Source organism: Aythya marila, assembly GCF_965140915.1.
Source record: "Aythya marila genome assembly, chromosome: 18".
Lineage (NCBI taxonomy): Eukaryota > Metazoa > Chordata > Aves > Anseriformes > Anatidae > Aythya > Aythya marila.
Window position 1 is genome coordinate 6,869,091 of NC_139059.1, and position 26,355 is coordinate 6,895,445.

The following is a 26,355-nucleotide window of genomic DNA, read 5'->3' on the forward strand; positions in this document are numbered from 1 at the left end:
GGGACCTTTATTTCTCTGGAATGGAAAGAATTTGCCAGCCTGGACGAAAAATTGCAGGCGGCGATTGTACATTCTTTCAAATAAAAAAGAACACACACACAAGAGTTTGGCTCCATAAATTTCTGTCGTAAGAAACAACTGTGAATTGTACACCAAGCTTTTTACAAAGCATCAATGTTAGGATGGTTTACCGTGCTCTATCACATTCTCGGCCATTTATACAGAATACACCATACCAAATGCTACATCAGCTTAAGACATTTTTAAAAATTAGTATTAAAAAGATACAAAGGCATGTTGGCTTTCATTTGGGTTTTTTATTAAGACACGGGAGTTTTCTTGGTTTGTTTTCCTACGGAAGTCACTAAAAAAATATAATAACTTAATTCATAAGGACAAGATTGGTTAAAAATCCAGCCTTGCTTGCTTGGCAGCCTTCTGAGCTCGTACCTCTGTTGCTTCCATTAGTCTAACAGCACCGCAGGCTGCAGATGTGTCCTGCGGGGTCTCAGCCTGAATCCAGATCTGGCCATGCTCTCAGTTACCGTTTTTATTCAGAGTGTTCACCACGGCCAGGAAATATTCCCGGCCAGACGCTAAAAGCGGTCTTCAGCCAAACAGGGGATTTCAATCTGGGCCGATTTCACATGGATTTAGCCCTTTGTCTTTCGCCTCTTTGTACATCCTTTGGAAGTCTTTAAATCGAGGGGCACAGCCTAACCTGGCTTCCCCAAAGTGCATGCGTCCCGTGAAGAGGAAGTCTCCATCTCCTGGTCTCACCCCACATTCCAGCAGGGTCTTTATTTGTCCTCGCCAGTTCCCACTCTCCCCCGTGAGCTGAAAGACTTTGCTCTTCTGCCTGTACAGTTTGTTGACGCCGACATGAATTATTGATTCTTGCTCTTCTGCCTCGTTCGTTACATCTCGAATGGAGCCTCTGATCACTGGGAACAGAAAAAGGACATGAGGAAGGGTTTCCCAAAGCCCCCTCTGGAAGGAAGGGGTCCAAACTCAGCCCCCTATAACTAGGCAGCTCAAGGGGAAGTGATTTCACTACAGCAGCCCTGTTTTTGGTCCCTTGTTATTTTTAGAACTGAGTTTATAGTAGTAACCTCCAGCACATATTTGTGTTTGTTACAGTTTATATTCATAACCTGCCCAGAAAGGGCATCCACATATTAAATTTAAACACAAAAATAATTTCATTGGAAAAATAGCATCAAACCCAGCAAAGAGTCATAACAACAAGATAGATGCTTAGGGCTCTGTGACAATGTACTTTCTGTTCTGCAGCCATCACGGATACCAGCCAGTATTAATTTCCCCTTTTAAAAGGGAAGCACAGAAAATTATTGAAACTTTTGGTGTTTCGTCAGCAGCCCATTTTAGGGCAGCAAATAGATGCACCCAAGAAGTCTTTGAACTTCTACTTCCACCGTGGTAGCAGGGTCATTCTCTGTCCACCCTGGGGAAGTGCCAGATGAACTTTTTTAGGTTCTTCACACCATGTCCTCCTCCCTCTCCCAGGCACACAGCCCCTTAGGACAGCATTTACTGCTGGTGGAAGCTGTCAGGCATGAGCAGGTTTCTGTTGCTGTTTGTGGAGGTTTGGCGACAGATACCACTATCAAGAAAGACAACAAAGAGAGGGGGAAAGCAACAACTCACCAAAATCACTAGTGCAGACAGCCAAGAGGACCTCTGTGTCACTGCATGGTCGGCAGGGAGCTGGAGAGAAAGGGGCAGAGTTAGCACAGGACCAAAAGAGAGGCAATAAATAGCCAGTTTTAAACCAACCAGAATCTCATGGGGGGGGAGCAAGTGGTCCAAAGACCTGACAGGCATCAATAATGCTGCAAGAAATGCCGGCTAACCCTAGCCCCATGAGATTTTTGTAATTAAGACGGAATATGGATCTCTTTAATGCTCCTGATGGGATATATTATCTAGCAAACACCCCACACGCTCACTGCTCTTATGCAAAATATGTTTTGATACTGGGTGCATTTGTAGAGTGATCTGCTGTAAATTCAAAGCTCTTGAAAATGCTTTGAAGATCATGTGCCTTTTACAGGCTGATGGCAAAGCTTCTTTTTTACAATTTCTATCAAGCATCGTTGGGCTATTTCACAAGCCACTTACTCTATCACCACATCAAAGATCCAGGAGGTTACAGAAAGGGGGAGGCAAAGAGGGGAGAAAAAAAAAACACGCATGTGTTGGAGGGCGTCAAGGCAAAGCGGAAACTCAAGCCTGTATCTGGTAGAGCTCAAGCAGTACAAAGACCATTTCCTGTACTGCTGGAAACATTTGGATATCTGCACTAATCTAATCAATGCAAGAATGTGGCTCCTCTTTGTACTCAGCCAGCTATTTCTGAGGAGAAGGTACTGTAGTTGCAGTACAGATGTTTCTATAATACCCCATTGAGTTCAGGAATTTGCTTACTATCAGGGTCTGCCCTGCCTAGGGATGCTAATTAAGTCTGTCCACTGGAGGCTCAGGGATCAGAGTCCACGTCTTTCACTTGATGTCATCTCGAAGCCTCGCTTGCACATCAGTCAGAAAAATGCAAACCCGTCGAGCTGTTCTGCCTGGATTAACACAGCCAAAGGCGAAGCACTGGAGCTACAGCTCATGTCATCACACTGTCCGAGATCAAACCCGAAAAACCCAAAGCTGAAGTCACCCCACTCCCCCCCCCCAAAAAAAAAAAAAAAAAAAAAAAAAATGCAGATTTTGAACCTCAACATCTGAAAACACTTAGTTACCGGATTCCCAAATTGTCACACCCTTCCTCTCACCCCCGCCTGCTTTCTGGAGAAGTTTATCCATTGCAGTACGAAGTACTTTTAAGCTAGCCTAAACAATGAGGAGCCGGTGCCTCTGACGCTCAGCCATCAGCCCTCCTCTGTTAGTCAGCACAAGCCAGTCCTTCAACGTAAGACAGGGCAAACCTCTTATTTTTTCCAAGGTCCCAGAAAGGCAGTGATCCAGAAAGAAGGATTATTGAACCAAATCCACCAGATTTGCTCCAGTCAGATGATTAATACACAGTGTAACACACTGTTTAATAGGATTAAAGAGGATGTAAAGTACACATTTCTGGGCAGAGATATTTGAAGGAATAATTCAAAAAGGTTAAAAAGCTCTAAGAGAAGAGAATAGGAATAGGCAAAATAGTTTTATTAAAGCATCTGGATCTTCCAGGCATTTCTATTTAGTCAAGTCTGAATGTCTTCAGGGCCTTTAGAAAAAGTCAGCCTTTACTGTCCTTCTTTTCCCCCCCCACAGCCCTACATACCATTTCATCTCTTTCTTGGAAAAGTTTGGAAACTGTTTAATATCGTGAAAAAAGCAGAAGCAGCCAAAGCCTGGACATAATTGAGTACTACAATAAAGTCAGTTTAAAGGTATTTTAATTTTTAGACTCAAGAGATTTTGATTAGTGGCTAGACCAAACATCCAAGTTTCATCTGACAGAGAAACTTCTAACAGTCACACAACATCCTACCGCAGAGTCATTTCACTCATGGCACCTACCGAACCCATCCAGGGCCAACTCCCCTCTTCCCCAGCCTCCCTCTGCCCAAACCGGGACCTGGGTCAGATCCCCCAAATGGAGGTGACCTGCAAACCTGTGGGAATCCCACAGCATTTTCACATGGAGAGAAGTTCTGAAACAAAGCACAACTGACGGACATCCACAAAATCCACAGTTGCATTTTTGACGGCAGATTTCAGATATTTTGCTCTGCAAAGATCTAATAATAAAAAGGCATCCCGGCTTTTTTAAGTCTGAGTGAAAACAGTCTTGGTTTAGACCAGACATCTCTGTAGTTCGTCCAACCCCATCAGAAAATTGAAAAAACAAAATGACTAAGCCATTTTTGTTCTCAGAAGGAGTGCAACACAAGCAACTGCATTAAAGATGAAAAAGAAAATACTTTAAGTGGTTCCTTCAATTTAAATAGACTGACACTGTAATACATCAAATGAACAAGCACACACATATACACGGAACCAAATCATTTTAATTGTGGACTCTAGGCAAAATCCTGCATCCTTTTTAAATGCAGGAGGAAATTAAAAGTGCTCAGTATTGCTCACACTAGATCATTACTTAAAACCTACTTCAGATCCATGCTGACTCACAGCAGTTTGGTGGCATGAAAGCTCATTTAACAACCATTTACCACCATCCATCGCTGCAATACCAGACATATGAAGAACAGAAATCCTCTTCTGTGGAACAGCTCCCACATCTGCATTCACAGAGTATCAAATACATCGTGCAAGTGGCAAAAACTAGGTATGCAAGCACAGATGGAAAGCAAGTTGTGAAGGATTACTGCTGAGGTAAATGGACCATTAAAAAGCAAATAACACTCACCCACTACAACCAAAGCTTCATTCCTATACAGTCTCACAAAAGAAACAAAGTCCTAAGAAGGAGGGAATGCCTATGCTTTCTTTTGAATTACAGCCATAAAGGAATCCGTGTGTTTATGCTGCAGTTTAGTTATTTGGGGTGCACTTCGGGACTAATTCACTCCAGATTGGGTGGCAGGTGTTTTTCTCCATCAGCAGATGAAAACCGCGTGCACACTTTCAAGCTAAAAGAGGAAGCATTCTTATTTATATGAAAACTAAAAATAAAATAAAAAATTACACATGCACAGCAGGCGTAGATGTTCATTTTCTGAGGAAACCAGCTCAGTTGCTAAACACGAGACAGTGTTTGCTGGATGACCGACTCCCTGGGGACGTCTCGAGGGCTGCCCAGGTTCTCGTGTCCAAAAGCAAGTCTCCGAACTTCCAGCAGCAACAACATCAACATCAGCTGCCCTAATTCCTTTAAACTCGATAAGCCAAAGAGTCTTAATTCATACAGCAGCAGGGGAAGGAGGAAAAAAAAAGGGAGAGAAAAGCAACATTTTATTGAAGCCCTCTAAAGTCCAGATGCCTATAACTCAACCACACCGCTTGTGGCATAAAGCCTGCATTGTGCACGTCGGCTGCCGACTCCCCTGGGAATGCCTTTGATGGATTTTGACAGTATCCTGACCTGAAGTAACCTGAGGCAGCCCTCTCCCTCCACCCCGCCGTCCAGCGCCTCCAAAGGCCTCTCTATTCACCTCCCCGCAGAGGGAGATGTAATTACATCATTCCTCACAAGCCAGCAGTCATGTCCCAGCTGCTTTGAGCGATTTGCCCTCTGAACCTGATGTTACCGAGGAGGACGTGGCGATGCTAACAATAGACTGCACTTGTTGGCCAACAGCTCTGTCGAACACGGTGCTGGTCCTCTCCGCAGGGAGGCAGAAATGCTCAGGAAGAGAGGGGGACATGCCCTGAGGAGGTGCCCTGAGCTCCAGAAGGCCCCTAACCCAGTCAGTATCGAAGAATTGAGCTGTCTAGGGACAATCTCCTGCTATGTTGGGGATGGATTTAAGGGTGCACTCAGTGCTGCAAGGTAGCACGAGTCTCCCCACCACCTCATGAGCTGCAGGTAGGTGTTGGTGTCCTCTCAGGGCACACGCATACATTTCCAGCCCTTCCTCCCTTGGTTTGAGGCACTTGTGCACAACCCCTCTATGCTGTGAAAGCAGTAGCTGGGGTTATCTGAAGGGCCATCACCGTGGTGTAGGACAAAAGCTCCCTGCAGGACTCATTCAAAGTGGTCTGTGTGGGCCCTGGCTGTAGATACCACAGAACCCACAAGAACAGGCCTGGTCTTCCTTTCAGCAAGTGTCATATCCTTTGTTTCAACAGCCCCCCCGGGCTCTGACCGACCTTACCTTACTCTGAAACCAGCTTCTAACCAACAAATAATAAAACCCAGTCTGTCCCGCATGTTCTCAGCATGCTCCCCAACCCCACAGATATCAAAAAGCCTGGAAGAACTGGGCTGCAGGCCCTCACACACCGTCCCAAAGCTCCATTTACCAAGCTCACACAGCCTTCCCCATCCGCACCATGGCTCTGGGTAGCTGAACAACATCATCGCCCTGACAGCATGCACAGGAAGAGAGGCGCCCTTTAAGCAGAAGTGAAATTGTTTAACACAAAGTAATTGCAGAAAACCGCTTTACCGAGGAATACCCTCTGGTTTTATTAAGCAGCCTGCACACGCGTGCGGTGCGGTAGAGGTGCAGATCGTGGGGGAGGGAAGCACACCACTGGTTTCTCTGCACTCCCAGTTTCCTTGGCGTACGTCACCCACACATTCGTATTTCTGAATAACCCTTTGAAGAGCAATCAGACATTTTTAAGTACCTAAAGCTACAGGGGAGATACAAACAGGGTTGGAGCATTTTCTGTCAGCCCTAGGTGTGAATCAATGATTAAAACAGGCAGCTCTTCCTCTCGGTTCCAGGCTCAACAGAAGATATTCAAATGGGCCTTGTCGCAGGCCAGGCTGATTTACCCCACACCAGCCGGTGCTGCAGGACCTCAAGCAGCTCAAGTGTGGGGCCACAGGAGACCTCGGTCTCCAGGATGAAAGCTCTCAGGCTGACATCAGCACCGGTTCGTATGGAACAAAAAAACACCCACCCACACCCTTTACATTCTTGCTGGCAGCTCTGTAATTACAACCATACTGGAAAAGGGCATCGTAGGATGAGTCTCCTTCCTGGAAGGACAGAGTGCAGGCTTCCGGGAGCATATTATAAAAATACAGATGCGGTTTCTCCAATGATGGTGCATTTCTCAGTCATTTTTCTGAGTCCTTAGCAGAAATGACTACGGTGCAACTGATCACGGGCTCAGTGATTTAGCTTGGGCACAAGGATTTAAGGGCAAACATCATATGAGCACACAAAAAAAATCTTCCCCCGATCCTGCTTTCACAAATTAATAAGCTGAATAAATCCTTCTAATTCTTGTCTAGGTTTCCTTTTTGAAGGAGCATCACTTCTGCCATGAAATCAGCCTCTCACAGCTCATATCTGAAGCTAAAATACTTGCTACTTTGCAGCAGAGGTAGACAAGAATTTGACAACTCTCTGGTTTACCAGGTTCTGACTAATCACCTCCTTTCTAAATATACCTTCAACTTTCCTCACTCCCTCAGAAAGCTCTTCCTGAGGAAGCCAAAATAACACTGAGCCTCAAAGCACTCACTACCCCCACACTGAAACACCACCTTGAACTATATCAATATATCTGTAGCTCAATACATCTTACATTTAACATGAAGATATTAGCCAGGAGCTCAAGCCAACAGAGCACACCTGCTTTTAACAAAATACCTGCAGCCACACAGATGGGGAAAACGTGGCCGGACGACACAGAGCATCTCCCCAGCTGGGCTGGAAGTTACTGACACCCAGTCACAACACACAGAGGAGCTCTCTCATCACTCCTTTGTTTTACAGGGCTTTCCTGTCTTTGGACGGATAGGATTACACGGCTTTCTGCAAGCACTGCACTTTTCCCAGCGTGTCAGTAGGAAAACGCCAAGCCAGGGAGCAAATCCAACAGTGGGACCCACGCTGTTCCCAGATCCTTGGCTTGATGATACTTTGCACACAGGGTCCAGAGGAATTGTGCTTCTAAGACCAGTAGAAAGTCAGTGCTCTGGATCAGGTACTGAGGCAGCTTAGGAGCAGAGTGCTCCTCTGAAGGCAGGATTCATCCCTGCGTTTGCTGGGAAGTTAACCTGAGCTCCCGTGCTGAGCAGAGAAGGGAGCTCAGAACAACAGTCTGACAAAAAAAACACAGCACAGATAAAAAAACTTGAGGTCTCCCTTCTTCTACAGCCACAACTCAGCCACTGCTTGGTACAGGACAAGACACTGATTTAACAGCTGGACCAAAACAAGGATGCTGCTGCACTGCAGATTTTCTCCTGACTTCTGTACCTGAAGCAGGGCCATTGGTGATTTTACATTTTTGGAGAAGAAAGCACCTACTCTACTAGTTCCTTGTCCTAGCTCTTTTCTAACACTCAGTCCAACTTGCACGTATATACAAGTTTCCAGAAGTAACTTGTAAAATAGAGACCATGACTGAGTATTATTTAAACCTGCAAATAAGTTTAACGAAATGCAGACTTTCACATGCTGTGCCATGGATTGTGCCAAGAGAATCGAGTTAATACCACTTCCTTCCTGCATAGAAAGAATAAAAAAAGCATACTGTAAACCTCACCATTAGAGATGTGATGACCTTTGCATTCTGAGAAACGTTAAGACAAGAGGCCATAAACCAGAAATTTATCTTTTCACAGAAATGTCTTCCAAGAGGGTATTAAAATCCTAAGCACCAAAGAAGACTATTTATGTAAACAGTTTGACGAAGAGATTTGGTACTAGGCAAGCTCCATTTGCAACAGCTTTCAAAATGAAACTTGGCTCAGCAGCTACAGAGCACGTAAGGGTCCTCTGGGGCTGCAGAGTCAATGTCTTTCTGCTGTTCCAAGATGCAGTACCCATTCTAACAAATGAGCTGAAAGGTCAGCAAGAAACACAAACAGCCATTTGTTTGTTGTTGTTTAAAAAAAAATAAAAAAAATCACAGAGCAGTTTTTATTCAAGTATCATCAGATACCGTTAAGCTCGACCTCCAGGCACAAGTTGCATCAACCCAGCAGAAATTCTGCAAAGTGTTATACCTTTGAGACACTTCCTGCTGTCCTAACTCTTCTGGGCTGCTTATTGCATGTCCCAAACACTTTCTCCCAGCCCTGTCTCCACTCCTGCCATATGTAACCACTGCTTACCCTCCCCATTGCTGCCTCCCCTCTTGTTCCCAGTGCAGTGCTGGGCTCCAGGCTGCTGCAACAAACCTCGTGGCAGAGCCCCGCTGGGGCAGGCGGTGATGCCACAGTAGCAAGGCCAGCGCCAGGCTCCTGCATTTACCCCTTGCATCACCAGCCCTATAAAAACCCTCAGTTACAGTCAGGCCTGAAATGTATTCCATCCAAATAGCCCTACTGAGCAAACCAAATTTTCAGTTGAATTTCCACTGTTCAAAGTGCACCAGAGAAGAGAGCCCAGCAAACAAGAAGCTTCTCTGCAATTATGCTCGCACACGCTCCTGGACAAGCAGTATTTGCAATCATCTGCCATTTCTTTGCTTTCTCTCTCTTCCTGCAATTTAAGAGAAAAACAGACAGCAAGTAACTGCTAGGAATTTCTCCTGGTGTTTGGGCACAAGACACCAATATAAAACCAATATTAAAAAAAAATGGTCTGTTTATCCCAGAGAAGATGCCTCTCTCCCTCCTCGAACCTAGTGCTGCTGCCCCAGCAGGGACAGGGGACTGGAGGCACTGGGCAGGTTGGGACAGTCGGGGCATGAGGAGCCAGCAGTGCCTCTGGGTGCTTGAGGGAAGACTCTGGAAGGGCTGGGCAGGACCTGGCTCCCCACCAGCACACACAGCTGCAGCATTGCACCTCTGCGCTGCCCCTCCGCTGCCCAGCAAATATTTCTCCTGACTCAAACAAGATTCATGGCTTGATTCATCCACTCCTGAAATTCCCTCAGAAAATATGTTTTTCTTCTAAAGAAAATGTCATTCCGTGGCCTTGTAAAAGCACGCCCTAATGAGATCTAGGAAAACATAAAGCTATGAAGAAAGTTTTGATGTCTTGTTTGGTTTTGTCTCTGACAGACAGCTAGTAAAACACTCAGCAGAGATGGCATGCGATGCTTGCAGGGCAGAAATTGGAAAAGTAATGTGGTTTTCACTCCTGTGTCCCAGGGAAGCTGTGTGGCCAGGCACATGGCTCAGGTGCCAGAGCCCATGCCCAGGAGAGGCTGGAACAGCACCTACAGCCTGGCAGGAGCTGAGCCAGACGCCTCCCCTCCTCTTCGGGCCATTAATGCCTCCCATGGAGCAGGGGAATAGAATTAAGTAACAAGTGCCTGGTTAAACTTAAACCCTGAGAGCAGAGTAATGACAGATCAAAGATGAAGTGACTCTTAAAAAAAAAAAAAAAAAAGGCACTTTTGCAAAGCACTTTTGCACTCACATCCACACAGGCCCTTCTTCCTGTTTCTAGAAATCAAATTCTTTTTGGTATGTGGGAGAGCTCTGAAGGAACAAGGCCAGTTTTCATTTTAAAACCACATTTATTTGATCAGCCTGTTCTTGAAGAGGACTGTGCACAGGCTAAGTCTCATGCAGGCAACATCACTGTTCAGTTAACCCTAGAAAAGTTACTTCAGGTTTGTCATTGGTAACAGGAAAAGCTTTAAGACAGATATGCTTTTTTTTTTTTTTTTAACCTTAACAGCATACATTTCTACATCATCTTAAGATCATTGACCTGTCCTACAGAAGCTAGGACTTTTTTTTTTTCCTTTTTCTGCCTTACATTTCTCACTTCCACTTAGACCTAGATTATGGTGGTGTAAAGCTACCAACTGCTCTGCTGGGGCAGAGCCCATTCCTGCACGAACAAACGATCCTGGGGATGGGTTAAGGCACTGGGAAGCCAGGGCAGGCTCTGTGTGCACATCCCAGCACTAAACTTCACTGCCAGACTACCAGCAGCACAGTATCGATGCAGAAAGCACATGGGCAACAACTGCTGTCTGCCCAGGTAGCATGAGCCCACTGCAGAGCCCATGCTTACTGCAGGAGTCAGTGCCCAGACCCCATACAGGAGTTGGGGTGGTGTAGGATACCTGAGAGGGCAGAAAGCCCACAGAACCACATACACAAAAAATAATATTCATTTATCATATTTGAATCATCAGCAGAAATTAATGCCAGATAGAGCTGTGTCTCGTATGGCTGCGGCTTTTTTGACCCAATATTAAGCCTCCCAAGGTCAGATTTAGAAAATGACAGCTTTAGGTCCAGGGTAGCTGCCAAGTATCCATGCAATATTACTGTGTATATTTTCTGACTTCTGCAACAGATTAGAGCTAAAAAGATTTTCTGCCCTGAAAATCAAGCCCCTAACATAGGCACATTTTGACCTAAGTTCCTTATGCCTCCTGGAAGGGGGGAGATGGGGGGTGAGGAATGCAGCCCCCCCATCCCCTCTATAACTACAGCCTCAGGAATTAGCAAACTAAACACTTCTGCCGAGCAAGCACAGAGCATTATTAAAGACTGCCAAGCAACTCCGCTGGATTGCAAATCTGTTTGTGGGGACTATCTCCTGCAGTACATAAAGGTCAGAGCAAAGCAGAGCCCCAGCTGCCCGGACAATACACCTGACTGCTTATTGGTTTTGACTGCCCACTGAGTTGGGAAATAAGCTAACGGCATTCGTGGCCAGTCTAGCAAAAATAAGCTATTTTCTTACATGCTCTCCCCTGCAGCTGTGTATTTATCATTGCAGCTCCATTGTCACCTCGTCTGCCCACTGCAGAACGAGCTACTGTCCTGGCAACATCAAAAGACACGCGGGGCAACTGGAGACTGCTGTCAAACCCATTTGACTGGGGAAAGGAGAGACTAAATTAGGGCACTCCTCCATTTTATTTATTTTTTATTTTTTCTGTTGAAGACTTCTCACTTCAATATTTTTGATCTTATTGAGGCTCAGATGCCCAAAATCGTCTCCCTTGCTCAATTTAAGACTGTAAGTAGGGCATTTCTGCTATCCATGCATCAGAAACGCACTTTGAAATTGTTTCGCACAGGAAGAAGCCCCCATAGCCTCTGCTCTTTAACTCTTCTTGCAGTCACTCACTGCAAATCTGGCCCCTTTAGGCACATGAATAATTAGAGCAGGTTTCTAGCTCCTCAAATTTAATCCCATTCCAGACGTAGTTACACAACAGCCACAGCGTGATCTATTCAGATGTGGACCCATGACACCCTGTTAAGCAACATCCCCTTGAAAACTAGTTTATTTTAAAATGCTTTTTCAGAAATCCGATTTTCTCTTCCATTAGGAGTTACTTTGTTTCTAGGTGCTATCATCTCTTACCATGGGAAAAGACATGAAAGTTACTAAAGAAAACCTTCCTGCAAAGAGGATAAGCACACAAAGAAGTATTCAGAAAATAACATATCTTAAAGTGGGAGTGTCCAAAGGGTCCCTTGCAAGCCAACAAATGAAGCTGGTGTATTCGGGGCAATGGCATTATAGGCTGCTTCCTGGTGAGTTGCTGCTGATCTCTTAGGGAAAATAAATAAAAAAAATAAAAAAGCATAGAAGACAGCAGCAAACTTTCAGCTGTACCAGAAGGCATCCCATGTGTGCATGCCACCCAACACTAGCTCAGCATTAAACAGCAGATCCCCCCCATGCTGCTTTGCTGCTCGTTATGCATTTCACAAGCGAATCCTGGTGGGAGGAGTGCTGTTTAAATTCTGTTAATTGCAACTCACACCACACCATGTTCAGATTTTATTTTTTTTTCCATAACACAACTTATCCCCAATAGGTGTGAGTTTTATGCAGTGCAGAAAACTGTGGGGAGGGGGTGTGAAAAAAAGAGGTCAAGAAAACAAATTTTCAGAAGTCATGGGGACTACTGGAATGCTTTTGCCCCATGCACACCACGGTGCTCCCAGCCCTGCCATGTTGCTCTGTGCCAGCACCTCGGATGGTCACAGTGACTCAAGAGTACCTGTGCATAAAGGTCACGGGGACTTTCAGTTTAAGTGTTCCAAGAGCCTTTTTCGATCACCTCTGCTGCTAGTGCCAGTGATGAGCACACCAGGGGCTGAACCGCGATTTCCATGCTGCATGCACCTTGGCAGAGAGCAGGCATGCCAGCCACAGCTTCCTGTTAATTAGCCTCTTGTACGAAAAGCAAAACTGCTTTGACTTTAGCAAGAAGTGAAAAACACAGCAGTGCATCTGCTGCTTCAGCTTACAAAGCTTAGCAGCGCATTCAGCCTGCAAGAAGTAAAAGGAATTGGACATTTGGGAGCAACCAGACAAAAGGGTGAGATTAGGGGCCTCCGAGCTGCAATGGCAACAGCTCTGGGAGAACACACCGAGATAAGGCAGATTGGTGCCCCACCTCTGCCAAGCCCAAACTGTAGGAAAGGAAGGATCAGAAGTTAAGAAGGGTGCTTCAGAAAGCTATCTGTTAGGAGAAACACTGCCATAACCCATATATTTATGAGCTTTCTTAATTTCCAATCTGTTTTCTCAGGCTAGTGAATTAACAGCATACAGGAAATAGCTGAATACTGTTCTTAATTACTTAACTGGATTTATCCAGTTTTGTGGTGTTTTTCAGATACCCACTAGAGCACCGTGCCTTCTATCTATTACTGTTCTCAGCCAGGTGCCCAGCATTAATAAAGAAAACGTACAAAACAGTTACCCGAACCTGCACTAAGTGGGTAGATGCCATCAAGATAAAGGGACATTTTTTGTTAAAGTTTGACTTCTTTACTACACAAAAGTGGGTGGGTAACGAAATTGCTTTCCATTTACCTCCTGAGCTCCAACAATCAAATTATAGACATCCCTGGGAGTGTACAATGGGAAAAGCAAACTGTGCTTGCACAAAGCTGCATCCAGAGCTTGAAAGCAGACTTCAGGTAACAAAATAAAGGTCTTTGAGTCCTCCACAACGCTTGGTCAAACCTGTAGATCCTCATTTCGGATTATTTGAGCAGAAGCTGAAGAACTGAAAAAGCAAATGACTCCCAAGGGACCTTCACACTTTTCACAGGAATTTAACCCAAGCAGCCCTGGTGCAAGGCAGACCCAGACCAAGCACGTGTGCTCCACCACAGCCGAGTTCTGGTGGGTCATGGCCCTCAGAAAACTGCTAGCAACTGCAGGGATTAAGACATCTTTTGGCAAGACCTACATCTTCTTGCCAGTATAAGAGAGACCCAGGGTATTTTATTCCAGCCCAAGCAGCACAGATTAGAATCAACAGAACTCAACAACCTAAACAAGTTCTGCAGCTTCTCGGATGGCCTCAGGCCAAAATGTCACCCTGCCTCAGTTCTTCACTTGGGCAAACACGAGGCTCCAGAGCCTACTGAAAGCATAAACTGGAGTTAATGGACCATCAGCATGCATGGGAATTATACAGGGGTCCAATCCAAAACCTAATCTGAAATCAGAAGCATTTTCAGTCACCTATCTCTGGGTATCAAGGGGAGTACATGCCCACCAAGGCACCTGACTTGTCAAGGTGACCCTCCTGTGGGAGCACTCGGTTACAGAAAACCAGCTCTGTAGCATCCTTGCCTTTGCTGCTGTTCCCAGGACAAGAAACTGCAAACTCACAGCACTGTGAAATGCATTATTCACTGGCTACTACCATACTAAAAACTATCCTGTGCCAAACTTCAGCAATCCAGATTAAAACATACTGGTGCACAGCAAGTATTTCCTTCGGCTAGGGAAACCTTAAGAGAATGTGGCTAGGCAAACTCAGAGCCAGCAAAAGGGGTAAATCCCCCCCCAGATTTGGAAAATTGTAAGGGTGTGCTGTGTCATTCAACCTTCCCGAGAAAAGGGAAAGGCCTATTCAGAACCTATGTGTGTTTTCTACTAAATTATTTGCTAGGCTCTGATTAAGTGGGAAAGAATGACTGTAAACTAATAAAACTTGAGGTTTTCTAATTAAACCACAGGCACCCTGCCAAGCTTTGCTGATTTGTTGATGCACCCTGCAATGTCAGGGCTCCGAGGACACAACAGGTCATTAAAGTATTAAACAGATGACTTACACTCTTTAATCAGAGCTGGGGATGCCAGGTTAGGAAGAGAGAGTAAACTCAGGGGCAGAGTACAATAATTATCACCAGGAAACAAACACACCATTTGAGGAAAGTTGAGAGAAATCGTTGGTGATTGCTGGAGCAGTTATTGCTCAAGGAAAAGGGCTGGAGCACCCCACACCTGGGGTTTTTACAGCAGAGCCCAGATGACAACGTGCCCTTCATGCCCTCAGCTCTTCGCTAACCGAGGCCAGGAAGCGGGTGAGCTTCCTCTGCCCCGCTCTGCGGCAGCATCTACACACCTACCTCCCGCGCCACCGATCTACCATAGATGGGTGGTCAGGTTCAATCTGCCACCAAAGCGCCCCAAGCCGCTTGTGTGACTGAGTATGAAGTATTCTTGGATGGAAACACAGAGCCTCAAATCCAGTTTTCAGCTCCTTTAAGGTCAGCACTTGCTCCTGGCTCGAGCCTCCCCTCTGACAAAGAGGCCGCCGGTGATTTCAGTCAGTCACTCGTAAACTTCCTCTCCAAACGAACGGCTCGGCAAAGGGCATTTATTCGGAGGTTTCACAGAAAAACTAGAAGCAGCTACAGAAGAAAGGAGGTCCACAAATTGCAGAGAGCCCCAAATATATTTCTCCATAGAAGCCTCACAAGGCAGCTATTTGGCAGTTTCCCCAGACATATAGATATTTATAGGAGAATAAAAGTGCTCATCTGACTGAGTAGTGGAAAGAGTCATGTATGGCATTTTCATCATGTTTTCACCCCCCGCCACCCCTCCCCAGAGTCCAGGGATCCAAAAAAAGGGAAGAGAAATAATTTAAAATACAATAGAGATCCCTAGTTTGCCCTGAAGGCTCTGCTGATGAACTATTAAAAAGCTTCTTCTGTCCAAACAAGACACTTGGAGCGTGAAGCAGATAGCCTACCACGTTGTTTTATAAGACAGCACTGAAATTCAATCAGTGTCTGTTACAGCTGAAAATACAGCAGTCACAGAAAAAGTGATTTAATATGCCTATCAAAGAGGAAGGCTGTAATTGGATTCAGTCCTCACTTTGACTTCTGAAAGTCTCTGAAGAAAGCTCCCATCAACTTCAGAAATCTCCAAGATTTTATGTGGAATGAGGAGCACTCAGTTCTAAAAACACTGCAGTTTGTGCCGAGTGGGGATAGTGAGCATGCCAGCAGCAAGTCCACTTGATTTTAGCAAAGCTCAAGAGAAACCGTATCTATGTGCAAATTAAAAACAGCAGTAATGAGCATTACTTCTCGCATATTTTTACCTATATGCAAAAGCAATTTCAACTTTTCTTTGAAAAAAAAAAAAAAAAAAAAAAAAAAAGTGTCTAGGACTTTCCTTGGTAAGTTTAAGTGACTTGCTTATGGCTAGCCTGCCTGTGTCTCCATCCTCACAGCCAAAGAAAGAAGCACTGAATCTGGGAACATTCTCCAAATAACTGATTAAACAATGTATTTAATGTCTTCTGCAATGGAATTTTACTACATAGCTAGCATTCTGCACAGTATATTCATCTTTGCAGAAATGATCTTGCTGGGAAAACAGCTCTGCAGTTTTGCATTTGCAGACACCCAACCTCTTTTGCAGCATTCATGCAACATAGAAGCAGGGAAGTCTGCTTTAAATGCACAACCCTCGATGCTGCCCTGCAAGTTGCACACAGGGCAGGAGAAAAGAGGGCAACTTAAATATTTGAATATTTGTGTTTATAGTTTTTTGGTTTTAATGGCAAACACGCCATCTATCAGTTACTGGGGTTACTGCATTAGCCCTCAGCCAACTACCGTCTTGCTAAGTTAGGAATCGTCTATCAGGGTCAAACTAAGATCTGTGTAAAACAAAGCCACATCTGAACCAGTGTGCCAACATCCAAATGCTAGCAGAGGGGCAAGTATGCACAAATATACAGCCGTATAAATGCAGGGTCCTGTTGTGGAAGGGAGCGAGGGGAGGAGGGAGAATGGGACTCGAGCTCTGCAATCATTTATCCCAAAAAAGGATGAGAGATGCGCTGCCTAGAAATACAGCTGCAGTCTAATTAGCCACACCACTGCGTATCAAGTAGCTTCTCAGCCGAAGCACAGGGCATCCATGCCACTGAAACTCGGCAGCCTACATACTGCTTTTGGGGCTGATTTTTAGCTGGGTTTCACCCTGTGCCAAGACATTGCAAGTGTGCATTGCTGTGGGGCTGCCTTCACCCCACACCACTACAAAAAGAGAAACCTGGCTGCCACCACAGCTCCCCACAGAGGACACCCAAACCTTGATGCCTTCCTAGTCCTTTGGGACAAACTGTCCTCAGCCTGCTGGTTCTCTAGCTGTACTGGAAATCTCCCCTCCTAGGTTTCAGGGTAAGAGTTAGGGGCAATTCTGCACAGAGGAGAAGCAGGGATCAGATAGTGCCTACCTGAAAAGAATTTCCCATTCCCCTTGCCATCCTCCACAAATGCTAGTTACTCTTTTTTTTCCAAACTGCCTAATTGATTAGCATAATTCAGGTTACACCTAGAGCTTTTGTTCTCAAACAGTATTTAGCTTTTTATTTAGTATCAGACTTTTCAGGCTTGTAAACTCTTTCAATTTGTCCATACCCCCTTCCTACAAACATTCCTGGTGTAACACTGCAGAACTTGCTCTACAGAATGGGTGAGAGAAGACACTGTGTTAAAGCATCACACAGTAATGCTCCAGAGAGTGTACCAGCCAGAGTTGAGGAAGGAACACACCACTTTCCTTGTTTAAAAAAAAAAAAAAAAAAGCAATAATTAGGTCAGCAAGCAGCAGTAGTTGCAGAAGAAAAAAAAAATCACGGAAAAGGAGTTCCTCCTTGTTTAAATGTTTGTTATTCAAAACATGCAGTGGGGTCTTAAAAACTGAGTAAAATAGTGGTTAGAAAACTGTTACAGCAAGGCTCGGAAGCCCAGTTCACACTGGAGTTCACTGCAGGGTAAAGCCAGTTCCTGTGATTCACCCCATGCCTGTAAGGGGAGAACTGTTCACAATGTAGCCCTTAACAAATCATTTGGAATTCAGCCTATGCTACCAGCTTCCAAAAAAACAACAAGGCAAAAAAAAAGAAAAAAAAAAAAAAAAAAAGAAAAAAAAAATCAATTCTTCCGCAATAGCCTGTTTATAAAACATGTCCTTAAAAGCACATGAAATTCAGACCCAACCACTTTCCCACTCACTCACTCCACCATCTGTTATGCATTCAATACAGTACGTGAAAATATGACCATTATCCCAGAACTCACCAGAAACTGTGTGCAAATCAGATGCAATCCCCTTGTTCATCAATTCGTACTGGAAGCCTGTAATCTTCCTGCTAATGTCCTGCTGAGGAGTGGCCTCAACAAACAGGCCCCCCTGATCGTAGCCAAAGCAGTACACTTTACTGGGGCTGCGTTCTCCATCTCGGACCAAGAGTTTCAGTTCTCCAGTTTTTTCCAAATAAATATTTGCTCCTGCAGAGTCCTTGAAGGGCTTTATGCAAACAGTCAAATGTTTGTATGAGGCAGGTGAAGTATTGGGTCGCAGATTGACTATGAGTGCTCCCGTGGGATACATCCACTCTATCGACCCTTCAGAACAGCGGAGGTAGACCTGTTCAACATCCTTCTTGTGAGACTCGTGAGTTAAGCCACTGAGGGAAGAAAGAAAGAGAAAGTTAGGCAAATGACAGAGCCAATAAAGTGATTGTCATAACCTCAAACCTTCAAAGAGCCACATCAACAAACCCGGGAAATCTGCAGCAGGGTTGAGTATTAGCCCAGCCAGCAGCCGTCAGAAGCATTCATCTCTTGCAAGGCTGCAAGCTTAATGTTATGGGACAATTTAAAATCATCTCCCAAAAGAAAAAGTCTAACCACTAGTAACTGACTCCAAAATTAAATAGGATATAAGCACATGATCAAACGCAATTAAATTACTAGAGCCTCAGTTACTGCCCATCAGCTGAGCTGTGGCAAATGACTTGGCGCATGCTAACTTAAACACGTACGCTTCAGTTCCCTTCCTGGTGGCTTAAACCAGCATGGACTCAGCTTCACAGATCAGACTCCACCTTTCTCCAAGTACTTTGTTCCCCTTCCAAGTCTATATTCCCAATGGATCTGAAACTGGGAGGGATGCCAAGCTCACCCTGTGAACTGGAGCAAAGGGATGCTCTGGGTGCTACTGGTACACCCCCCAGCTGGGCAGCCCCAGTCTCCAAACTGGGAGGTTGGGAGAGAAGACACTGATTTATGCTCCTTTTTTCTGTACGTGTGCCATGCTCTTCCACTTCTCCCCAGTATGAAGTTTAAACTTAGCCCACCACGTAGCTCTGCCAGGCTATGAGCAGACACACAGCTCTGAGTGCTCAACAGAGAAAGCGAGCATGTGGCCAGTTACCAGTGCTGGGACACCAGGCTACTGCTGCTCCTGGATCCTTACCCAGCACCAGAGCAAAAAAATAACACCCCAGCAGCCATTTTGAGTGCCAATGATCACAGAGATGGGACAGAAGAGCAACACAGGGATTCCAGGCCAGCTGCCAGAGAGAAGGGCAGCCCACCAGGGCAAGATGATGGAAAATTCACCATTGCCTAAACTGAGAACAGCTCTGAACAACTCCTGCTGCATATCACTGCTGCTGGGCCAACCTCACAAATCTTTACCCAGTGATTTAAAGCACTAATATTCAGTACTTAAAGGGAGGCTCCATTACTTGGGGGCCTACAAGAAAGTTTCAGAGGGACTTTTTGTCACAGCGTGGCAATAGGACAAGGGGCAATGGTTTTAAACTGAAAAAGGGTAGATTTAGGTTAGACATCAGGACGAATTTTGTTGCTATGAGAGTGATGAAGTCCCAGGTTGCCCAGAGAAGCTGTGGTTGCCCCATCCCTGGCAATGCCCAAGGTCAGGCTGGATGGGCCTTGAGCAGCCTGGGCTGCTGGGAGGTGTCCCTGCCCGTGGCAGAGGCTTGGAATTAGCTGGGCTTTAAAGTCCCTTCCAACCCAATCTACTCTATGATGCCACATGCTGTAGACACTTAAGTTAAAAGAGAAAGTTGTGGGAAGCCTGGTTTATTGGTGAAGGTTTTGGGGCCCTTACTTAAAAATCAGGGCCTTCAGTTCCAGTCCCTGAGCTGTCACAAACCTAGAATGTGAGCATAAGCAAATCATTTCACCACTAAGCCTCTTTCTCCTCCTACACTTTGCATACCCAGTTTCCAAATATAAACAGCTATTCTGTGCCCATAGAGCACCACCCAACATGAGACCCTTCAACGCAGTTCCCTGGTCTGCTTTGCAGTACTCTGGAGAAGCTCTACAACGCTCCCATTTACAGGCAGATGAAACAAGACAGGAGAAAAACGTAAAAAGGATTAAGTGACTTGTCTAAGGGTACACAGGAAATCCGTGGCAAAGACAGAATGTATTTTAGCATAGCTCAAGCAATGACATCAAGCTCTGGTTTCTCAACAGAAACCTCCAACTACATAGCTCCCCACCCCAAAGAGATATTCAGGTGCTGAACGGGGTTTAAATTCAAGTCAGCATTTAGAAAGTAACAAGAAGCCATGTGTAAAATAAGGGGGGAAAAAACCACACACACAAGCCAACATATGGTTTGCATTTACTGTTGATGTGACTCATTATTGTGAGTGTCAGTGTGACCCACTTGATAGAGGTTACATGAGGAAGCTCAGGAAAAAAAGTCATATTTAATAATAATAGTGCCTGCAAACATGTGCTTTTGAATAATCTTGAAAGCCACATCAAGCACACAGATGAGGAGAAATGAGGGACGAGTTTTTGACCTCTAGTCTCTTGCCCTCAAATTCAGTAGTACTTGACATGTTCAGGAAACTTAACTTTCAATGGGATATTTCAAGTTGACTGTAAATCCACATCTGGTCCACAAAGTCAGTTTTCACTGCAGCATGAGCACGATGCCACTCAACAGAAAACACAGAAGTCTGTTCACTCACAAGCAGCAAATAAGTAAAATGAAATAGCGTAAAGCTTATCCTGCAGCAAAGAGGCAAAAAAACAACCCTCACACATCACTTGTTCCTACTCCAGACATCAAAACAAGCTGCATAGGTTTTGCAGACCTTCAACTGGGAACTTCCACTCCGAAGCCTTAGTGCTTAAACAGAAGGAAGATACCAGGGGCAAAACTCTGAACTTAAGTAGTGAAACTGCTGTAGCAAGTGATCCTACCGAGAATGAGGCAGTGCATTTCTGCCAGAGAAAAAAAGCCTCAACATTAATTTTGTTCAAACATTCATGCTGTTCAAACAGCAACAAAAAAAACAGGGTGGACTCTGAAATTATCTTCTGAAAGCCAATTATATCCCACAGGCAAGAGTGATGCCATTAGACAGATGCATCAAGCACAAGTACCTGTACGCATTAAGCCTTATAATAAAGGATGACTCAAAAGTTAAGCAGATTTCAAAATACATGCTGGCATTACTTAATAGCAACCACCATCATCCAGTAAAACCTGTCACTTTGCTTTCTGTCAAAATGACTTGTCACCACGCTGAGCTTGTTTAATGTCATATTTAGCTCTCAGTAGCCAGCCATATGACACAGCACATCCACATAATAATGGAGGTCCAGGAGCCTTTTTTTTCCCCAAGTTTGTTTGAGGTTTGTTTTTGTTTTCACTTATATAGCAAAGAGATAGGGCAGCATGGTTACAGTGATGGATGAGCCATCCACCACCTCCTTCAGACCTGAGCAGTTTATTGGGACTTAAATCTACAAGTACTACTTCCTCATACTGATCCATGAGAACATCCTGAATCACTGCACTTGTCTCTTCACTCTTTTCTCTTTCTGGTTTCAGCCCTGTCCCTGTGTCTACCTTGGAAGATCTATTGGTGTATCAGTGCAGTAAGCTGCGACACTGTAACTTGCAACAGGCGTCATTCAGAGGGAAAAAAAATGATGGCACAGGGAGGGAATGCTCACACTATCTACTCTAGCCATTTATTTATTCTATTTTAGATGTTCTGAAGAGTCCTCAGAGTACCCATGTTCTCCCAGCACCCCTCAGCAAACACAAGGAAGGAATTTTAGATTCTAATTTGGGGGATCTAATTGAGGATGACAATCTAGACGACCATCAAGACTTCCCCAGAGTGTCCTCTGGTGCAGAGGGCAATACCAACGGATTCAGCCACATCAGAGCTGAATTCTTGCTCTTCCAGACTATATCAAAAAGGCCAGACTAGCATATTCCCATGTCATCAGGGCAGTTTTGCCCACAGCATGGTGAAGTCACTGCAACATGAAAACCTGAACTTGCAGTGAGAGTAATAACCAGATGCACACCACAGTGAAATTTCTGCTTGCTTTTGGACAACGCTCTCCTGCAAGTTCTCTACCAAACTATTTATTAAGATGCTGCTATGGCCTACTGAGTGTACTTAAATTGCAGGTGTCGCATTGTGCATTGCATCAGACTCCCCTGGAAGCATGAGGGATATGGATAGGAATCCTAGCAACGCTCTTCATAGTACTCAGGGATATTAGCAGGTCACTTCTCCAAAAGCTAATGTGGAAAAAAAAAATCACATCCAATATATTCTACTTCTAAGGGCATTGCTTTTAATATAGAAGTATATAAAGGTGAGAATACACTTTCAGGTTTACTGTAGGAGATGACTAGACTCTCAATTCTGCCTGTACAAGACAACCTAGAACTTTTCTGTGGGAAGAAAGGTTTGATTCTGGCATTCATTTGATTCTGGCTCACTTTTTTTTTTCTTTCTTTTTTTTTTTTTTTTTCTCCAAACAGTTAAGGTAAAAAATATCACATGACTTCAGAACATTATATTCCACATAATAAAAATCCTTTCTGACCCAAGTAGCTATTAGTATCCACACTGAAATACTTAATTAGACAGTATTTATTGGTACATCAAAGTACCTTTCTTTCCTTTTTAACTGCTAGTCCTGCAGGACAAAGCAGATGCTGTTTAACACCCGTAGGACTGCCAGCACTTCTGAAGACACCTGTTTGCTACCAGCAAGGCCAGAGCCAGCCTGGTTTACACCTCCCAAGACCCCTGTCCACCCGGGCATCAGGACTGTTGCCCACCAGTGGAAGCACCCAGCTGAACAGCGCGTGCAGGGAGGCAGCTCTTCCTCCTCCGTGCATCAGTGTGGAGCTGTCATCATCGGTCCTGCTTGGCTCACAAGAAAAACAACAGGCAAGTGAGTCCAAGCTTGCATCACACATTTGCCCCGAACTCAGTAACAGGAAATGATATTTCACTTTTTTTTTTTTTTTCAAGCATCACCCCCTTAGCTGACACACAAGGCATTACTTATTCCAGCTCTGCTCAGGTGACACGGATGGTCACTGCTTGCTCTGCAAAAACAGAACAAAAATGAGAAGCTGCCAGGACAGGAACAGAGGGTTTTGTCACTTTTTTTTTTTTTTTTTTTTTAATAAATGGTGCAGTAACCATGTGGTAAGGTCCAGGTACCTACATACAGCTAGAGGGCTTCGGGATGAAAGGAGGAACAGCTTTTGGGGGGGGGGGGGGTAGAAGGGGGATTGGAAAAGTGAAATAATACAATTAGGGGTTTGCCAGAGAACTAATAGGTTTGGTCCATATCAAATGGACTCACCTTCAAGTGGATTCACTGGGATTAACTACACTTCAATGGTCAAGAGACAAAAAAAAAAAAAGTTTAGAAAAAGTAAATAGCAGGCATCAGCGCGTTTCAGAGAGTAACAGCTAGGAAACTGTTCCGCTGCGAGTCAGTCCAGCTGCTTCCCCACTCTGCACTCTCCCTGCTCCAACCTACCTTACCGACACAAGCTGGCCAAGCCTTTATTTTAAGGAAACTGAGGTTTAAGCAGAACATCGGAGTCAACATTTTGGACTCCCCGAGTACTCATCTCCGAGCCGACGGAACGCCTGATCCCCAACACCCGCTGAAAACTCCCAACAGCCCAGGAGGTCCCAGACCCAACCACAGACGCTAAACTTATTACGAGCAATTAAAGGCGAGATAATTCGCCAGATAACCACTTGAGGAGCGGAGAGGTTTCACCAAGCACCGCCAGCAGCCGGCAGGACGCACCGGGAGCATCGGGGGGACCCGGGGAGCATCGGGGGACAGCTGGGGGCAGCCGGGGGGATCCGGGGATTGCCCCGCAGGTGCACAGGGTCCCGGGAGGAGCCGCACCGGGGCTGCCCCTTTCTCCCGGGGCTGCTCCGAAGTGAAGCCGCTGCAGAAAGCGGAGCGGCCGGATCCTGCCCGTGGAAGATGAGCGCGGGGAGAAACTTCTCCTCGGCGGGCACGGCACCGCCCTCCTCCTCCTCCTCCTCCTCCTCCTCCTTCTCCTCTTCCTCCTCCTCTTCCTCGCCGCTGGGCAGAGGGGGTCCAGCCCCCTCCGGCCCGCAGCCCCCGCTGGCCGCCCACCCCCCCCGAGCCCCCTTTTGTTTTCGGCTTCCCTCCCGGGGGAAGAAGGGGGAAGGAACGCGCTTTTCTCCCCCCAAGAGCCCGGCGGGGGTCTCTCCTCACCTCCCCTTCCAGTTGCACAGGTCGCTGGAGTACTGCGCCTCGGCTCCGCCGCCCAGCAGCAGCCGCAGCCCCAGGAGCAGCGGCAGGAGCCCGGCGGCGGGGGCGCCCCGCATGGTGTCCCCCGGCCCGCTGCGATCGCGGAGCTTCGGGCGCAGCCCCCGGGGGCTCTGCCTACATGGCGGGGCGAGAACGCAGCAGGGCGCAGCGGCTACCCCATGCCCGGCTCCGCGCCGCTCCGCTCCGCCTCGGCTCTGAAGTTTGCCCCGGCTCGCTGCGGGCTCCCAGCTGAGGGGCGGGAGAGGTCCGGCCTCCCCGAGCCGGCTCCTCCTCCTCCTCCCTCCCTCCTTCTCCCTCCCTCCTTCCCCCGGCACTTGCTGCTCGAGCAAAACGCGGCGCCGGATCGGGAACCGCATCTGCCCCGTGGGCACGGCTCGGCTCGGCTCAGCCCCGAGTGTGCTGCCCGGCAGAGGGAGGCCGCTGCCTCCCCGGGTCTCCCCGAGCCTCGCCGGGCCGTGCTGTGCCAGGTCCCCCACGGCAGGTGCCGGGCCCTCCTCCCGCCCTGCCCCTGCCCCGGCCGGGGCTGTGGGGCTGTGAGGCTGTGGGGCAAGGCGGTGCCCGTAGAGCCCGGTGGCTCCGAGGCCCCCCCCTTGGACCTGCACAGCCCCCGGGTTGCCCTTTGCCCGTGGGTGCCAGCAGGGACACGTAGAGGGGGGACACAGCGCTGGGACGGGTTGTCCAGAGGGGTTGTGGAGTCTCCTTCTCTGGAGTGTGTCCACAGAGGTTGTGGAGTCTCCTTCCTTGGAGATACTCAAAAGCAACCAGGTTGCCATCTTGCACAACGTCCTCAGGGTGATCCTGCTCAGCAGGGTGGTTGGACTGTGTGATCTTCAAGGCCCCTTCCAACCTGTCCCGTTCTGGGACTGATGCAGCACCGTGCTGCTGCAGGGGGCTCGGCCCGTAGTGGGATCCCCACCGGGCCACGTTCCCTCAGAGAGTGCTGGTTGATAACTTTGCTGGAAGCTTCTTGGGTCACCATTCAACAGGAAGCACTCAGGGCTCAATCATATGTGTAAAGTCTCCAATGCTTAATGAGCACTCTGCTTACCCCCTTGCCTGGTTTAATATCCCTGTTTTATCCATAGTTGACTTTGGATACTTAAACTTCGTGGCAGAGGCCCTTCTGCAAGAAACAAGAAGTAAAGATGTGTGAGGTCTGCAGGGGGTGAATCGGCCCCAAAACCAATCACCCCAGGCCAAGATAAACAGGAAAAAAAAAAATAGATGTGGGGATGGGGGGAAGATCCCAGTGCTCACAGACAGCGCTCTGGTGTGCCAGGCCCCACACATTCCTTTCGGAGCAGCAAGAAGGGGATCGAGATTGACATCATACATCCACAGATAGGAGAGGGGTTAAAATATTTCCAGATCACTGAGTTTCTTAGTCTCCCGTTGTTCTTTCAAGTGTCTGTCACGCAGCTTTGTTAAGGGCACTGCACAGCTCTTTCTAGGTGAGAGTTCATGGATGAGTATTAAACATTTACGCCTTGTTCACAGTTTGGTGTTACCCTCGTTAATACCTTTTAAAACACCTTGTGAAGTGTCTCGGGCGGCTAAACCAGGATATTCCAGTTCGGAGTGCTTCCTGCCTGCTTCTGCACTGAGGATTAAATCCTCAGCAGCGTATCCCCTTCCATTTGTGGGTTTAGCTTTTCATGTCGTTTTTGTTTTGTAAATTACAGGTACTGTTCTGTTGATTATGAAGTATTAACATAATTACAGTAATTATGTCAAATGATGCAATGCATGTAAACATGTAATTAGCATGCAGGGACAACACTGAGCAAAGCGATGACAACATGCAATAATGCAAAACGCCTTATTCTCCTGGTCATGTGCAGCGACACAGGCTTTAGAGCTCAGTGCCTTGATTATTTCTTTAGAAGGAGGTTTTGTTAGAATGTTTTGCTTCCTGCCCTAGCTTTGGAAAGAAAAGCATACAGAGAAAACACCATATTGCTTTATTCCTTGGTGTGTTTATATGTGCAACCCTCTGAATGCCCCCCAACTTACTGTATCTGATTCCCTTTGCAATACTCTAACTCTCTGTGTTTGTTAAAACAAACAAGTGCCCAGACAGCCACTCACATTACACTGGAACTTTTGAAACTGCC

The 26,355-nt window shown here is 46.3% G+C and overlaps 1 protein-coding gene across 1 annotated transcript; it reads right to left on the reverse strand.

Moving 5' to 3' along the window:
• On the reverse strand, positions 1-24,442 carry METRNL (meteorin like, glial cell differentiation regulator). Its single transcript, XM_082775191.1, has 4 exons — positions 24,185-24,442; positions 17,900-18,288; positions 1,669-1,728; positions 1-944 (listed from the first exon to the last, which is right to left on the reverse strand). Exons 1-4 carry the CDS (start codon positions 24,295-24,297, stop codon positions 628-630), a joined length of 879 nt encoding a protein of 292 aa, XP_082631317.1. The 5' UTR covers positions 24,298-24,442; the 3' UTR covers positions 1-627.
• Positions 24,443-26,355: the final 1,913 nt, after the last annotated feature.

Bases quoted from the DNA above. Each gene is read 5' to 3' on its own strand.
- METRNL (XM_082775191.1), bottom strand. From the start codon at position 24,297: ATGCGGGGCGCCCCCGCCGCCGGGCTCCTGCCGCTGCTCCTGGGGCTG. The intron at 18,289-24,184 runs GTGAGGAGAGAC...TTCTTCCCTCAG, and splicing joins CTGTGCAACTGGAAGGGGAG to TGGCTTAACTCACGAGTCTC. The intron at 945-1,668 runs GTGAGTTGTTGC...TTCTGTTCCCAG, and splicing joins TGTCTGCACTAGTGATTTTG to TGATCAGAGGCTCCATTCGA.